At 46.7% G+C, this 16831-nt stretch overlaps 1 protein-coding gene across 4 annotated transcripts in view; it reads left to right on the forward strand.

Moving 5' to 3' along the window:
* Positions 1 to 940: 940 nt before the first annotated feature.
* The window catches only part of Sar1b (secretion associated Ras related GTPase 1B), a 28972-nt gene continuing 13081 nt past the window's right edge, over positions 941 to 16831 (forward strand). The window contains exons 1-3 of one of the 4 annotated variants that reach the window (XM_076578316.1): positions 1036 to 1202; positions 9272 to 9466; positions 15005 to 15079. In XM_076578316.1, the coding sequence (XP_076434431.1) occupies positions 15022 to 15079 (58 nt within the window). In that variant the 5' untranslated portion in view covers positions 1036 to 1202; positions 9272 to 9466; positions 15005 to 15021. Of the gene's footprint in view, positions 1203 to 9271; positions 9467 to 15004; positions 15080 to 16831 lie in introns of all 4 variants that reach the window. The other 3 variants (XM_042283965.2, XM_006991337.4, XM_076578315.1) reach the window with 3 other exon arrangements.

Genomic DNA, 16831 nt, shown 5'->3' on the forward strand with positions numbered 1-16831 from the left:
ACAGGGAAACCCTGTCTTGAAAAACCGAGGGGGGGGGGAGAATATCTGAATTTGGATCACTAGAAAGAATATAAATGTTGTGTGGGCGTGGAGTCTCAGAAATTAGAGACAGGATCCCCAGGGAAACTAGTTATATCAGCAAGCTCCAGGTTGAGAGACTCTGCTTCAAAGAATAGAGTAGAAGAGCAACCCAGGACAGTTTCTGACAGTTGACTTGGAGCCTGCACATGCGTGCAGCAGCCTGACACATATAAAGACAGGACACAAGAATGGTGGGCACGCCTTTAATCCCAGCACTCAGGAGGTAGAAGCAGGCGGTTCTCTGTAAATTTGAGGCCAGCTTGGGCTACATAGTGAGTTCCAAGATAGCCAAGGCTATGTAGAGAGACCAGTCTCAAACAAAACAGATAGGACCCTCATTTTTTTTTTTTTTTTTTTTTGTACGATATTTGAGACTGAACTCAGGGCATTTTGTAAGCCAGCTGGGCTCTCTACCATTGAGTCATATTTCTAGCCAGCCCCCTAAAAGATGTATCTGGGTGGAGGTTAATAAAGACATTTTAATAGAGGTTTAAGCATGAGGGTTAAGAGAAAGATGGGTGCTCAGAGGAAAAGCAAGACACATCCAAGAGCAGGGGTGAGAGCTTCCCAAAGAGTTGCAGGAAGTAAAACATACCCTAGTGTAAGCCCAAGGGGTCACTCAAAGGATGTATTCCTAGGTAACAGATGCCAGATTGGACCTGGTGCTGCAGGGTTATAATCCCACTTTCTCAAGAAGCAAGGGCAAGAGGATGATAAATTCACAGCCTGCCTGAGCAACTTTTGTGAGATCCTGTCTGAAAATAAAAATAAATAAAAGAGTGGCGGATGCTGCTTGGTGGTCGACTGCAGCCCCTAGTACCAAGAGGGAAAAGGAGAAAAAAAAAAAAACGAATGCCAAAGACGATTTTCTCACATGCCTCTTGGGGTGGGGGTGTGCAGTGGCCCGGAGCTGGCCCACAGGGATTGGTGGCGGGACCGCCAGGAGGCGGAACTGAGGGCGAGCGGCGCTGGAGTCCCGCGGACTGTCACTGCCAAGGCGCCCGCCGACCCGGAAGGAGCTGCGGAGAGCTGGGGCCGCGGCAGCCATACCGCTTTGCAGAGCCGGCTCGGAGCGTGCAGTGCGGACGCGGAGCGGGGAGTCGCGTTCTCTGGAGCGGCAGGTGAGTGGCAGTGCCCTCGTCGGGGAGGAGTTGGGGCGGCAGCTGTGGCCCTCCGGAAGGCGCATTGCTTAGGCTGTCCACGCGCCCAGAGCTCTGATCCCTGGCCCTTCGCGAATGGGGAGCCTGGGTTTTTTGTTGTTGTTTTTCCTCCACTGCGGTGCGATCGACTACAAGTCCGGTCCGTGCCCGCGGGCACCGCTCTGGTGGCCCTCGGGGTAGGACAGTGGTTGTCACACGCAGTTATTTCAGGAAAGAGTGGCAGGACGGCGCGCGAGCCTCTTTCCTTCCCCTGGACCTCAGTTTCCCCACTGGGTAAGGCGAAGCAGGAAGCAGAGGTCATTGACAGCAGGAGAGGCTGGGGACGCTCTGTGTTGTCCCAATTAGTGTGGGGACCAACGGAGCCTCCTCACTTTTAGTAGTTCTCGTTTTGCCACAGTTCAAGCCTAGTTGAGTGGAGGGAAAAGATACTAATGGGGGGGGTGGGAATCACGATGTCCCGACAAGATAAAAATTGGTTTTTGAAACATCCTAGTCTGGCTTTGTTAGCTGAAGGAACTAAAGTCGTCAGGAGTTTAAGGTGTTGGGGTGAAGAAAATCGAACCTACTGTCGTGAACTTGGACATACATGAGTGGGTATCATTCATACCTTGAAGGTCTGTGTCTCTTGTTAAAATGTTGGTCAAAGTGGTTGCACTGAAATGAGAGAGGAAGGTACCCCCCGTGTAACCCTGTAGTCTAAGGAAGACAGCTCCCTCGGTTGTTTTACAGATGGCCAATAAGGGAGGCACTGCAATTTGCCCGTCTTGAGTTCTTTCAGTAAAGCAGAGAAACGTGTGGCTACCACTGCACCTTTCAGTAGATTTGTGTTTGTGGCCAGAATATGTTGACCTTTAAGATTTTTATGAACGTAGGCAGGCCACCCTGACCCTGTAATTCCACCTACTCAAGAGGGCAGGCGCATCATTTGAGCCAAGACTGCCTGGCCACCATACCTAAGAGCCTATCTCAAGAAGTCAAAGTTGTTTCCCCAAATGTTAAGATGCTCCCTGGGCATTTGTGCGTTTATAGAAAAAGGAAAGTGGCCTCACTGTCAAAATGCTAGGAAAGTATTGTGATTTTGAAAATTTGCAGTTTAAAATGAAGTGTTTTGACCTTCCTTGCCTTGGACTGTTGTGCTCGAGTAGAAATGCAAGCATGACTTGACACGCAGGAGTAGTCGATCAGAAATGGAAATCACTGCCACCTCATTCGAAGCTTACTAACTCGAGTGCTACAGCAGTGATTCACCACGTCTCCACTCCCCTCTCTTAAGTACACAGTTGGCCGAAACTCATTTAAATTACTTTTTTGCAAAATATGATGAAGGAAATAATAGTTAAATCAGTGTCAGAAAGTTTCTCCATTGTTATGTAGTTTTTAGAGCAGCTTTGATTATTGTTTTAAAATATGTTATTATATATAATTATTATTATGAATGTGTCTGTGTTAAAGGTCACACCAGGAATTATGGGTAGAGGTCAGAGGCCAGTTTGTGGGAGCTGGCTCTTGCCTTCCGCCATGTGGGTTCTGAAGTCAGACTCAGGTCCTCAGGCTTGGTGACAAGCTCCTTTACCTCCTGGCCACCTTGCCAGCCCTCTGTTGGTGTTTTGAGGATGCAGTTTGTTATCACATAGACCAGTTTGAATTTTCTTAGTCCACCGTGGCTAGTCCAAGTTCAGTCCTCAGTTTCACAACACTCTTTTTGGTGTCTCACAGGCTGGCCTCTTCCAGAGCCTCCCCATCAGCCTCCCAAGGTTCTCTTTCCTCTCTCTCCCCTCCCGCTCCCTTCTTTCCTTTTTCTATTAGCCTTTTGACAGAGGGTTTTCCCACCTCTCTTTTTTTCACTCTTAAAGCCATATTTCTTGTGATTTTAACCTTCTTTCGATTGGGTGTCACTTTTTTGTCCAGAGCAAGCAATTGTAGACTTTTAAAAAACTATATGAATTAAAAGGTTTCGTTCACATAATTGCTTTGTATTAGGGACTGGGGTAAGAGATACGTTATTGTCCAATAGGCTGTTTTTAGGATGGAAATGTGTGGAGCCGAACTGTTTTGAAACATTTAATATACAAAACATAGTCAAGCCAGGTGTGGTCCTGCACTCCTTTAATCAAAGGCAAAGCAGGCTGATCTCTGTGGGTTGCAGGCCAGCCTGGGCTACATAGAAAATTCCAGGCCAGCTACATAGTAAGACCCTGTCTTGAAACAAAACAAACAACAAAAACCAGAGTCCAGCATGGTTTTACCTGGTATCACAAGCTGGCCTTGAACTTGATATGTAAGTGGGGATGGCCTTGAACTTTGGGTCTCCTGTCTCCCTCCCAAGTGCTATCCCATGCCTGGTGTATATGCTGTCAGGATCGAACCATGTAATCGAGGCAAGCACTCTACTGAGCTCCAGCTCCAGCCTGGCCTTTGTATTTCTAGTGGTGAATCAGATTACAGATAGCATTCCATCCGTCTGGTGTGTTGGGGTAGGGCTTCTGTGTGCCATGTTGTGCCTATGGAGATCAGAGTACAACCTGTGAGGTTAGTTCTCTCCTTTGACTCTGTGGGTCCTAGGGATCAAACTCTGGTCTACGTGTCTGTCAGCAGCTGCTTACTCACTCCGCCATCTTGCTGGCCCTTCTCTACTGTTTTTTTTTTTTTTTTTTAATTAGTTTTTTAAAGTTACCATGCAAAATAATGTTATAGTTGTTGTTTTTCTTTTTGGTTTTTCAGACAGGGTTTCTCGGTGTAGCTTTGGAACCTGTCCTGGAACTCACTCTATAGACCAGGCTGGCCTCAAATCACAGAGATCCTCCTCCTTCTGCCTCCCGAGTGCTGGGATTAAGGCATGCACCACCACCACCACTGCCCGGCCTAAAATAATGGGTTTTATTGTGACCTTTTTAAAGCTTCATTTTATGTGTATGGGTGATTTGCCTGCATGTATGCATATGTACTATGTGCATGCCTGAAGTCTGTGGACCAGAAGAGGGCATCAGATTTCCTGAAATTGGAGTTATAGATGTTGTGAGCCACCATGTAGATGCTGGGAACTGAGCCTGGAGCAGCAAGAACAAGAGGTCTTCACCACTGAGCTGTCTCTCCATCCCCCATTTGGACATTTTCATAGTTGTTTGTCATTGTACCTTGCTCCTGTTTGTTGTACTGGTTTTGGTCACCAGTGTCATCTGTTGGAGACAGAATCTCATTAGTCCAAGCTGGCTTTAACTCACTAAGATGTTCCTGTCAAGTCACAAATGCTGGAGTTATAAATTACAGGAAAACACACCATCCCCTCCTCTCATCCCTATGTATCCAAGCGCTGACACACACATTTAACCCCAGTACTGTGGAGGCAGAAGCAGGCAGATCTTTGTGAGTTCAAAGCCAGCCTGGTCTACGTAGTAAGTTCTAGGCCAACCAGAGCTACTCAATAAGACTCTGTCTCAATAAAAATATAAAAAGAATCATGATGTAGTCCATGCTGATCTCAAACCAGGAATCCTCTGCCTTAGCCGAGAGTTGTGAGCAGGTGTGTGCCACACTGGTTGGTTTGCAGTGGAATTTCTGTACTTGTGTTTGCAGGACACTATCCTAGTACTTTCCTGATGGCAGCCAGTGAGAGTGCGTTCATATGTCATGTGAAAGGAGGGCTGGCGCTCGGCCCCTCAGGTAAAAGTGCTTGCTGACAAGTCTAGCAACCTGAGTTCAAGCCCCAGGGCCCCTAAAGTTGTCCCCTGACCTCCACATAGGTGCCATGGTACACAACCCCTGCCCCTCCCCACACACATGTACACACACACACACACACACACACACACACACACACACTAATAAGTCAATAGATTTTGGTCTGGAGAGATGGCTCAGAGGTTAAGAGCACAGGCTGCTCTTTCAGAGGTCCTGAGTTCAATTCCCAGCAACCACATGGTGGCTCACAACCATCTGTAATGAGATCTGGTGCCTCTTCTGGCCTGCAGGCATACATGCGGGCAGAGTACTGTATACATAATAAATAAATAAATCTTTAAAAAAAATAAGTCAATAGATTTTAAAATGAGAATGCTATCAATCTTTTTTATATTAAAAGTTAATAATATTAAATTGGGCATGGATGCTTATAACCCCAGCACTTGGGAGATGAAGGAGGAGCCAGCCTAAGCTACATGATAACTTGTCCTAAGGAAAAAGAAAACAAAAACTCAAGCATAAGGATTCTGTTTCCTCATAAATGAGTCATAAACAAAATGTTCATATGAAGTTTTAAAATTTGCTTTTATTTTGAGTAACAGCTTTGTTGAACTAGACTTGACATACAGTAATATTAACTTTAGCAGTGTTCAGAGTGTTCTCAATATAGTCACAGTCTTACACAACCTTCACCACTAATTCCAGAACATTTTTCCTCACCTCTGAAAGAACCCAACCCCCATTAGCGGTCGCCCTGGCTCCCCTCCCCCTCCTGACAGCACTAATCTGCTTGCTCTCCAGCTCTGCCTGTGGTAGACGACATTTCACACAGAGAGTTAGCCCTGGACGTTCAATGGGACGGAGTTTTAAGCAGTGATTTGTAACCTGAGTTCTGGTCATTGCGCTGATTTTCATGTTACCTGAGTAGATTGCCTTTTAATCTGCAGAGCCCTTTCCTGTTTGGTGTTCATGTAATAAATAAACCTGCTGACAAAGTGCCATGCTTCCTTGTCAGCGACCTTTGCTCTTCACATGTCCCTATGATGTGTGCCTGAGTTGTGTAACCCGTTCTCAGGGCTCAGGTGTCTGTTTGCAGCTGAGTGACTTTATTCTTAGTTGGGTGTTTTTATTTTTACTTCTATTTGAAGAAACAAAAACAAATAGCTAATTCTGTTTTAGTAATTCCTGGCTTGTTTTGAGGGTTTTATAAGTTGTGGTTTTATGGGAATAGAGTATCTATTTTCTCAAGTAGAGTTTTTTCTGTGTAATTAGATAATTTCTCTGAGGATAGATTTTATAGTAGCAGGTTGGTACCACCCTCATGCAAACAAATCTTTCCCTTCCAGGCTTACCCTGTTCCACCCTCCACCATGTCCTGTGCTCTCCCATCGAAGACTTTGCACTCCCATGTGTATCAGCGCCCTCTACTCTTTTAGATGACTCTACAACCTGTCACTGTGGACAGTGCACCTTCTAGCCTGGCTTCCTGTACCTTTCACCCCAATGTCTCTTTATCTTTCCAAGCTGGTGTCAGACCTTGGAGCCGCCACCACCCAGACCTGAACTTCTCTGAACTTCGCTCTTCCCTATTACCACACACCCTGGTCCACTTCACCCCTCTCCCTGGTTTGCTATACCAGACTTATCTTCGGTTCCCAGACGTCCTCTGCTGCGTTGGTTCTGTTCTGTGGGAGCCTTTGGTCACCACTCACCTCTCTTCTCTGTTGTCTGCTCAGCCTGGACTGAGGGGCGGCTTCACCCCCGTGCTGCCCATGGCGCCCTCCAAGTGCCGTTCCTCGTGTTCTTCTTTTCTCCCCTTAGCATCAGGGTCAGGCCCAGGACCCTCTCCCATTGTCCCTTTTCATGCTGGAAGTTTGAATTTTTAAAGCCCAGCATCACTGAGGCTGGGGTGTAAGGTGGGGGTGTTGAGGGTAAAAAAAAAAAAAAATCAGCGCTGATTGGCAGTGCTGTGAATGTTAGATCTCCAACAGTTTTTTCTTAAACTGAGTGCTGGCTGGGTGTGGTGGCGCAGGCCTTTGATCCCAGCTCTCTGGAGGCAGAGGCAGGTGGATTATGAGTTCAAGGCCAGCCTGGTCTACAGAGCAAGTTCCAAGACAGCCAGCCAGAGCTACCCAAGAGAAAACTGTCTCAAAAAACAAAATGAAGAAATAAGTAAACTCAGCGTCAGGGCTCCGATCATGGTCCTCTCGTGTTCTTGGCGAGTGTGCTGCCATCGAGCTGCATCCCATCCTTTGAGCAGTCGTTCAGCTTGACCGCAGAACCTGTGTGTGTCTCAGAACGGCCTCAGCTTGACCCACCACTGTTCTGAGACAGGGTTTCACTATTCATGTAGCCCAGGCTGGCCTAAAGTCAGTCTTCTGACTCAGCTTCCTAAAATCTGGGATTACAGCATAGGCCACCAGGCCCTACCCTCCTCATGTCTGGAGTCAGAGTCCTGCCAGCTCCACAGATTTCCTGGGGCCCCCTTCCACTCACAGAGGAAGGGCGCTCCCAGTTAAGCTCCATGTTAGCCTTTGCTCCTTCTCTTGGTTAATTTCTCCCCTCTTTTTCTCTACTATGTAGCTCTCTGTCCTGGACTCACTCTGTAGACCAGGTTGGCCTTGAACACAGAGATCCACCTGCCTCTGCCTCCCTAATGCTGGGACCAACACCACACCCAGATCTTCCAGAAGTTTTTTCCTTTCAGTTACCATAATACCCAAGCCTCACCTTTCCTGGAGAAGAAAATCTTATTTCTTTGATTCCACTTTAAATTTATTTATATATTTAGACTTCTGCGGTCTAGCTCAGGCTGGCTAGGGCCTCCTGCCTCAGACTCCTCAGTGCTGGGATTATAGACATGTACTACCACATCTATTACAAACTTAAAAAAAATCTATTTTACTTTTTAACTTTTAGGTTTATTATTTTATGTGTTTGCCTGCATTTATGTTATGTGCACCACATGCCTATAGATAGATGTAAGAAGAGGGCATCAGATCCCCTGCGACTGGGGTTACAGATGACTGTAAGCCACCAGGTAGGTGCTGGGAATTGAATCTAGGTCCTCTGCAAGAGCAGTACATGCTCTTAACCATTGAGCCAACTCTAGCCCACAGTTAGAACTTTTGGAAAGAGGAAAAGGATCTCCTCACTGTTAGCCTCTGTTTTTCATTCATGTCTTAATAATAATAGCAGCCAGCTTAACTTTGTACATTTTGTGTGGTGTGTGCATGCACAGACAGGCATGGTTTGCATGGATGTCGGAGAATACATTTGGAGAGTCAGGTCTCACTGTCCACCTTGTTGAACAGGGTCTCTCTTGTTTCTACAGCTGTGCTCTGGACTCCACTCCAGGCTAGCTGCCCCCTCCCCCCAGACTTCTAGTAACTTTCCTGTCTCTGTCTCCCATCTTACCACAGGAGTACTGTGATTACAGATGTGTGCCACTGCATCTAGCTTTTTACATGGGTTTGGGGGATCACACTTGAATTGTGAGGCTTGTATGGCTGCCTCTTTTACCTGTTGAGCCTTCTTCCTGGCTTTTTTGTGCACCTGATCTTTACTACATGCCAGCAGGTATTTCAGAAGAAACTTGTAACTCATTCAAAGTCATAGCTTATGAATCAGAAATAGGATCTCCTCTGCTTTAAGTCCTGGCCATGGGTCCTCCTTCAACACAGCTCTCGGGCAGTCAAAATTTGTCTCTGGGTAACTGAAGGCAGCTAATGCTTCCCTACAGCTGCATGTGATGTCACCAACTTCTTTCATTTTTGCTACTGACTCTTCTGGCTCTCCTGGCCTTCCCTCATTCCATAGTCCACCCCACCCCCCCACCCCCGTTTGTCCCTAAAAGATCATGTCAAGCATGACGTGTTCATAGCGTTTTGGTGGGTATCAGAGGCAGGAGGACTTTAAGTGGAGATAGTAGAGGGACATCTGATGGCCAAGTGTGGCTCACCAGTCTTTTGACCCAGGGAAAGCCACAAGAAGAGAAGTAATATGTGTTAAGTTTGGAAAGGTAACTAAGAGATAAGAAGAGAAAATTCTGGAATAGTAGACCAGGGGTTTGATTGAATTATTTCTCAGCTCAGAAACTTGTGGAACTCTTCATCCATCATGTAGGGTGTATAGAATGGACAGATAATTTGTCACCTGAATCGTTATACTGAAGTGGCAGGTGAAAGCTGAGACTGTCCCCAGTGGCCACCCTGGCTGTGCAGCGAGTCACTTCCAAGATGGCATTTGACAGAGCTACTCTGGAGGCAGCGTGTAGTGGGTGGGGACAGACTTTTTTATTTGGAGACGACAGGTGTCCATCACTGTGCTAAGCAACACAAATTTCTTATCAGGAGGCTTCTGTGGGGACCGGAGTCTATGTGGTCAGCTGTGGAGAGGATTGTGGCTCAACTGAGTGTGAGAGGTGAGGAGAGGGAGGAGTCAAACATCTGAAACGAAAGATCAACAGCCTGATGTGGCTCGCGGTGGAGTGCTGGCCTAGCCCGTCAGAGGCCTGGCTTTGATCCTAAGCACCGCAGGGATAAAGGGTAATGATTTCAACTTGGTATCTATTTTATTTATTTAGTTTTACTGGGAACTATACTTAGGACCCTCCCAAATGCTAGTGAAGCTCTCTACCACTAAGCTATACCCAGAGCTCTCCTTTTGCTGGTCTGAGACTGGTCCCACTAAATTTCCCGAGCTGGTCTTAACTACACACCAAGTAGCGCAGTCGGACCCTGAACTTGATCCTCCGCCTCAGCCTCTCAAGTGACTAGGAACACAGGCTTGTACCCTAGGCCTGGCTCTTTGTGTGTGTGTGTGTGTGTTTGAGATAGGAAATCTCTATATACCAGATGATGGCCTGGAACTGGGTAAGTAGCCCAAGCTGGCCTCGAGTTCAGATTCCTCCTGCCATGCCCCCCACCCCAGTATTGGGACGGCAGGTGTGCACCACCATACCCAGACTTGATATAAAGCTTTAGAGCCTAGTGTGAGAAGAGGGTAAGGTATGGGTGTGGACGTCAGAAAGGTATGGATTTGAAGCTTAGCTGCACTAATCACTGATAGTTGAAGTTTTTAGTCAACACAGCCAGTCTCTCCTATAAAACAGGAACACCGGTATACCTGAAGGATTTGGGGGTATTTAATAGTGAGCTAGAGACGCATAAACAGGTCATTGCCGACCTCTGTAGGCTGTGCCATAGAAGAAGTGAGACCCGCGGGGCGTGGCTGAGGGCTTCGCTCCAGGCTGCATTTGGGCCACTAACTCACTCCATCCTCACAGCACCAGCTCAGGTAGCTGCTGGTACCTCATTTTACAGGGGAGGAAGGTACAGTCGGTTGCCTAAGGTGGACAGGAAGTGGGCAGGTTCTGGCTTCAGAGTTCCTGGTCTTAACCTCTAGACCAGTGGTTTTCAACCTGTGGGTAAAGACCCCTTTGGCAAACCTCTGTCTCCAAAAAGGTTTAATAACAATTCATAACAGTAACAAAGTTACAGTTATGAAGTAACAATGAAAATAATCTTGTGGTTGGGGTCACCACAGCTTTAGGAAGGTTGAGAACCACTGAGCTAGACCATAATATTCCTAGAGATTCAATGAATGGTAGCTGTTTTGTTTGCTTTCCTTGTTTTTTTTTTTTTTTTTTTTCCTGAATGACTGTAGAGAGTTGAGGTGGCCTGTGCTTATGATCCCAACATTCATTCAGGAGGCAGAAACAAGATTTGAAAGTTTGGGGCTAGCCTAGAACATGTAACAAGACCCTGTGTCTCAATACCCATCCCACCTGCAGTCAAAATAAACATAACTGAATGAGTGACTCAGCACCGCTCTTCGTCTTTATTGTAGGTGGGGAGCAAGAAGTGTGATGCCTGTCTAGTATCTGACTTACTAGTTAGCATCCATTGATGGATCTCATCTTGTTTCTGAAAACTTGCTATGAAATTGCAGGTGATCTTGACTTTCTGGTCATCCTCATCCTGCTCCACCTCCCAAGTCCTAGGGTTACACCAAAGCCAGAATTTTGTTGTTGTTTTGTTTCGAGACAGGGTTTCTCTGTGTAGCCCAGGCTGACCTGGAACCCAGAGATCTGCCTGCCTCTGCCTTCTGAATGCTGGGATTAAAGGCATGTGCTATCACCCTGTTTTAAGATTTGTGTGTGTGTGTGTGTGTGTGTGTGTGTGTGTGTGAGAGAGAGAGAGAGAGAGAGAGAGAGAGAGAGAGAGAGAGAGAGAGAGAGAGAGAGAGAGAGAGAGCGCGCACAAGAGCGATTCATGAACATAGGTGCAGTTGCCCTTGGAGTCCAGAAGAGGGCGTCAGATGCCCTAGCGCTGGAGTTACATGAGGTTGTGAGCCACCTGATGTAGGCACTATAAACCAAACTTGGGTCTTCTGGAAGACTAGTAAGCACACTCTTACATCTTAGGTGTATGAGTGTTTTGCCTGCATGTATGTATGTGTATCACATATGTGCCTGGTGCCCTCAGAGATCAGAATAAGGTGTCATGCCCTAGAACTGCCTGGGTGTTGTGAGCTGCCCTGTGAGTGTTGGGAACTGATCCCAGGTCCTCTGCAAGAGCAGCAGTGCTCTTAGCTGCTGCTCCCTCTCCCCAGCCCTCTTCAGCGGTAGTGCTGGGATTACAGGGAAGCCCTCACAGCCCGCTGTGTACTATAGGGCTCTAGCAGTTTTGGTTAAATTGATTCCTATGGCTAGTTTATCACTCCACAGCCTTCCTGAGGGGAAGAGCCGCATGAATCATCCCTCTTTGTATTCTTAGCAGTGTTTGGCTCAGGTCCTTGGACCTAGTGTAAACTCAGAAACTATGAATTAAAACAACAACATACTCTGTTGTTTTGGAAAGAAACTTTTCACACACTCTCTAAGTTCCAGTGTGTTTCTAAATTCTCTTTTGGAGACTGAACCCAGAGTCTAGGCATATCATTGCCCACACCTTCAGCCCCTACACATTTCAGTTTCTGTGTCGCCCAGGCATAATGGTAGCAGGAGAAGTAACTTTTGGGGGAAGGGAAATTTTTGAGCAGGGTCTCACTATGTAGTCCAGGCTGGCCTGGAACTGGATGTGCAGCCCAGATTGTCCTTGAACTCAAAATCCTGCCTCATCCCAGCCAAGTGCTAGAATTCATGTGTAAGCATCTGCTCAAATTTCTCATTCTTGTGTTACTGACACACTCATAGTTGTTGAATATTTGATCTCAAACTGGGATTCGTGGGCTATAAAAACAGAATTTGAGTTAGGTGTGGAGGTATATCTCAAAAATTCCCAATATTCAGGAGGCTGAGGCAAGAGGATTATGAGTTGTTTGCCGGCTTGAGGAATTTAGTGGACCCACATTAAAGAAATTAGAGGGTTAAGGATGAAGCTCAGTGGGTGAGAGCTTGGCCAGCACTCTTAAGACCCTGGTTTGACACCCACCGGCTACCCATCTCCAACTAGTTTAAGAAAGGGTGAGAAGAAGAGGGAGAGTCCATTGGCAGGACTTAGAGTGTCTCGGGGAAACGTGCCGGGCTCATACAAGCTGCAGGTGGCTTCGCTCCCTTTTCTCACTCTAAGGGCTGTGGGTACAGGGTCGCTTAGCTGCTGACCTGACCCTCTGGAGTCATTCCTGTCAAGTTTGACAGCCTACTGCAGACCTGATTAAAGCAGGCAGGACATGTCTAAAGAATGACAAAGATACCATAGCCTTCCCAGGGGTTGGACTTGGCCCAAGTTTCAGGCCAGAGTTATTTGTTCACATCTAGAGAGTGAACTTTGTTGACCCGTGAAAGTACATTTCTGTGGCTATGATCTTCTTTCAAGAAACTTTCTGACTTGTTTTTCCCTTTACCCCATTAGTTTGCCAAGCTCTCTCAAGTAAACGCTGAATTGTACTCTGTTTTCTACTGTGACTCAAAAGATTTGTTTAACGTGTGGTAATAATTAAATGTTGAAAAATTCAGAAAGATAACATACCCAAGTTTATCCCCTAGAACCGATAGCCATGAGAAAAGGAGCTAGGTGTGGAGGTACATGCAGTGTTCTTAGCACTGGGAGCTGGAAACTGGACGACTGGAAACTTAAGGCCCTCCTTGGCTACACAGAAGCCAGCCTAAGCTACATGAGACCCTATCTCAAAAACCAGAGAGAAAGCGAGGTTCTGCTTCACAGGGGGTTCTCTCTCTCTTTGTGTGTTAGTGGGGGCTGAACCTGGGGCCTGACAAGTTAGACAAGCTCTCCACACTAAGCCTTTTTTTTTTTAAAACTTACATTTTATTTATTGGGGAGGGGCACACACATACCATGGTGTCCTTGTGGAGGTCAGAAGACAGTTTGCAGGGTGGTTCCCCAGGGACTGAACTCAGACCATCAGGCCTGGCAGCAAGTGTCTTTATCCGTCAAGCCATCTCACCAGCCCATACACTGAGCTTTTTTATTTTTACTCTTTGCAGGGGTGGGGGGATGCACGAGAGAAGGGGGTGGGCTTATTTATTTGTTTTTGTTCTTTTGAGATGGTCTCCGAAAGCCCAGGCTATCTAGCTGAGTCTGGCCTTGAACTGTTTCCTCCTGCCTCTACAATCTAAGTGCGGTCACATCTGACCCCAGGCTTTTGATTTATGCCAAGCTCTTGGTCTTGAACCTATGGTGTAGCCCAGGCAAAACTTGAACTTGGTGATCACCCTTTCTCAACCTCCTCAGTAACTGGAGTTAAAGACTTGAACCACCAAGTCCAACTTGGAAACTCTTACCAATTATTATTATAAAACTCAGAAAATAGACCAGGCTGGCCTCAAACTCAGAGATCTGCCTGCCACTGTCTGTATAGAATGCTGGAATTAAAGGCTTGTGCCACCACATTTGGTCTTACTAATTGTTACTACTATTTGTTGTTGTTGAAATAGTTCAATGTAGCCTAGGCTGGCCTTGAACTAGCTATGCAGCCAAGGATGTCCTTAAACTCTTGACCCTCCTGCTTCTTACCTTCTCAGATGCCAGGCATGGAAACTTGTCATCGTCTTCTCTCTCTTCTGTTTCTTCTCCCCAGCCCCCAACTCGAACAACGAATATTTGATAAGTAGCTCACATCTACATACACGGAACACAGATAGTCTCTAAAATTTGTCTTTTAAATTTTTTAAGGATTTTAGTGTGTGTGTATATGTGTGTATAACAAGTGTTCCAGTGCCCTCAGAGGCAGAAGAGAGCTTTGGAAATCCTGGAGTTGGCTAGAGTCACAGGCAATCGTGAGCCACCAGACATGAGTGCTGGGGATTGAACTCGGGGTCTCAGGAAAGCAGGAAGTGCTCTGAACCACTGAGTCATCTCTCCAGCCCCCCAATTTTTTCGTTTTTGAGACAGAGTCTTACAGTTCACCCGATAGTCTAAGCTGGCCTTGAGTTCACCATCCTCCTGCCTCAGCTTCCCAATGTGGCTAGCATTACAAGTGTATGCCACCATGCTTGGCTCTAACTTAGTTTTGGAAAGGTTTTATGCCAGTTTCTACTGCCACCTAATTTATTTCCTAGAGAGACAAGGTCTCACCATATAGCTGTGGCTGGCCTAGAACTGCTATATAGACCAGTCTAGCCTCAAACTTGCAGTGATCCTCCTGCCTCGGTTCTGAGTGCTGAGTTGTTGGCGACTATACCTGGCTTTTATTTTTTCCCTAGTCCTGGTTGTTGTAATTCATTTTTGTGCCTTCCATGGACAAAGAATGGTCTGTAGAGGCCCGATAGTTTAATGGCATTTTGAGATTTATGCATCAGCACAGATGTCAGTCAGGATAACGGCCTGTTGGTGTTTATGTGTGAGCACACAAGCACAAGTTCATGTGCACCACAATGTGTGTGTAGAGGTCAGAGGGCAACTTGTGGGGTTGATTCTCTCCCTGCCATGAGGGTCCCAGGAACTGAAGTGAGGGTATCAGGCCGGGCGGCAGTGCCCGTCTGTCCTGAGCCTCCCCCAGCCCTGTATTACAGTTCCTAACACTTGAGTGGTGTTGGCGGGTCACTCAGGCTTGTTTAACATCTGTCAGTGTGTTGTGTACATTGGCGATGCTGACTGCTAAATCTAAACCTTGTTTTTCAGACCGGTAAGATCTGGACATGTCCTTCATATTTGACTGGATTTACAGTGGGTTCAGCAGTGTGCTGCAGTTCCTAGGTAACTCCGCTTTGCTCTTTGTGGCTCCCCTGTTTGCCCCTGTTGGTGTGAATGCACTTGTTTGGAGAGAGCTCCTTTATGTAAGCCTGTGCTTAAGAAAGTGAGCTTTGAAATTATGAAATACATCCAGTGACTCACTCCCCTGAAACCACGTAATCTTAGGTCAGGTGTGGGAGAGCACACCTGTGTCCTAGCACTCAGGAGGCTGAGACTGGAGGGTTACAGCAGGTTCCACGCCAGCCTGCTCTTCAGAAAGAGCTTAAATCTTAAAAAAAGTTGTGTACTCTTGGATAATTTATTTTCTACTTAACCCCAAGTTTCTTATCTATAAAATGGCAATTTTTAAATGTACTGGAGATTGAACCTAGGGCCTTACACATGTTGGGCATGTGTTCCAGCACTGAGCTGTATCCCCAGCCTAGGCTCTAATGAGCCTACTCCTAGAATTTTATTTATTTATTTAGAGACAGGGTCTTACTCTGAACCCTTGGCTGGCCTGGAACTCAAGGAGATTTGCCAGCCTCTGCCCCAAGCCCCTAGTGCTGAAATTAAAGGTATGTGTCACCATGTCTGGCTTCTACCTCTTATAATTATTGTCAGTAATATTTCTAACAGAAATATATATTGCTTCTTGGTGAGTTTCTCTGCATCTTTTAATTCTTTTATCTCATTGACTCTTCTGTGAATGGAATCCAATGTGTTACCTTTGGTTGCTTTTGGTAGCGACTCTGACCCAAGGCTTCTTGCATGCTAGGCTGTTGCTGTATCAGTTGATAAATCCCTAGCCCTGTCGAGTATGTGGCTCATTATAAACGTCTGTGTCTGGGCCGGGGGAGACGGTTCAGTCAGTCAAGTGCTTGTTCAAGCAGGAGGACCTGAGCTCCATCCCAGCACCCACAAAAATAAAAATAGAGGCTGGGTGTGGTGGCGCACGCCTTTGATCTGAGCACTGGGGAGGCAGAGGCAGGCGGATCTCTATGAGTTCACGGCCAGCCTGGTCTACAAATCAAGTTCCAGAATATCGAAAGCTATACAGAGAAACCCTGCCTCGAAAACCCAAACATTAATTAATTAAAAACACAAAACTGCTGGCGGGGGTAGGATAGGACTGGCTGGAGAAATGGTTTAGCTGTGCTGGTGGTGGTGGTGGCGGCGGTGGTGGCGGTGGCGGTGGTGGTGGCACACACCTTTAATCCCAGCACTCGGAGGCAAAGGCAGGTGGATCTTGGTGAGTTCCAGGCCACAAGAGCTACCCAGTGAGACCTTGTCTCACACAAACAAACAAACAAACAATCAGACAAACAAACAGAGCCCTGATTGTTCTTCCAGAGGACCTCAGTCAATTCCCAGCACCAACCACCGTCTGTACCCAGTTCCACAGGATATGACTTCCTCTCCTGCCCTCCTCCAGCACCAGCTGTGCACACGGCATACAAACAGACATGCAGCAAAACACCTAGAGAGCTCAGTGGACTAAGGTGCTGGCTGCCACGGCACACAGGAGACAGAGGCAGGCCAGTCTCTGAGTTCAAGGCCAGCCTGGTCTACAGAGTGAGTTCCAGGACAGCCAGGACTCTTACATAGAGAAACACTATCTCAAAAAACAAAAAAAGAAAGGAAAGGAAAAGAAAAAGGAGAGGAAAGGAAAAGAAAGGAAAAAGATTACAGAGGTGGCCATGTAGCCCAGCTGGAACTAGCATGTGGAATTAGCATGATCCCCCTGCCTCCACTTCATCAGTGAATGTTGGAATT

Source organism: Peromyscus maniculatus, chromosome 8, assembly GCF_049852395.1.
Source record: "Peromyscus maniculatus bairdii isolate BWxNUB_F1_BW_parent chromosome 8, HU_Pman_BW_mat_3.1, whole genome shotgun sequence".
In the NCBI taxonomy this organism is placed as follows: domain Eukaryota; kingdom Metazoa; phylum Chordata; class Mammalia; order Rodentia; family Cricetidae; genus Peromyscus; species Peromyscus maniculatus.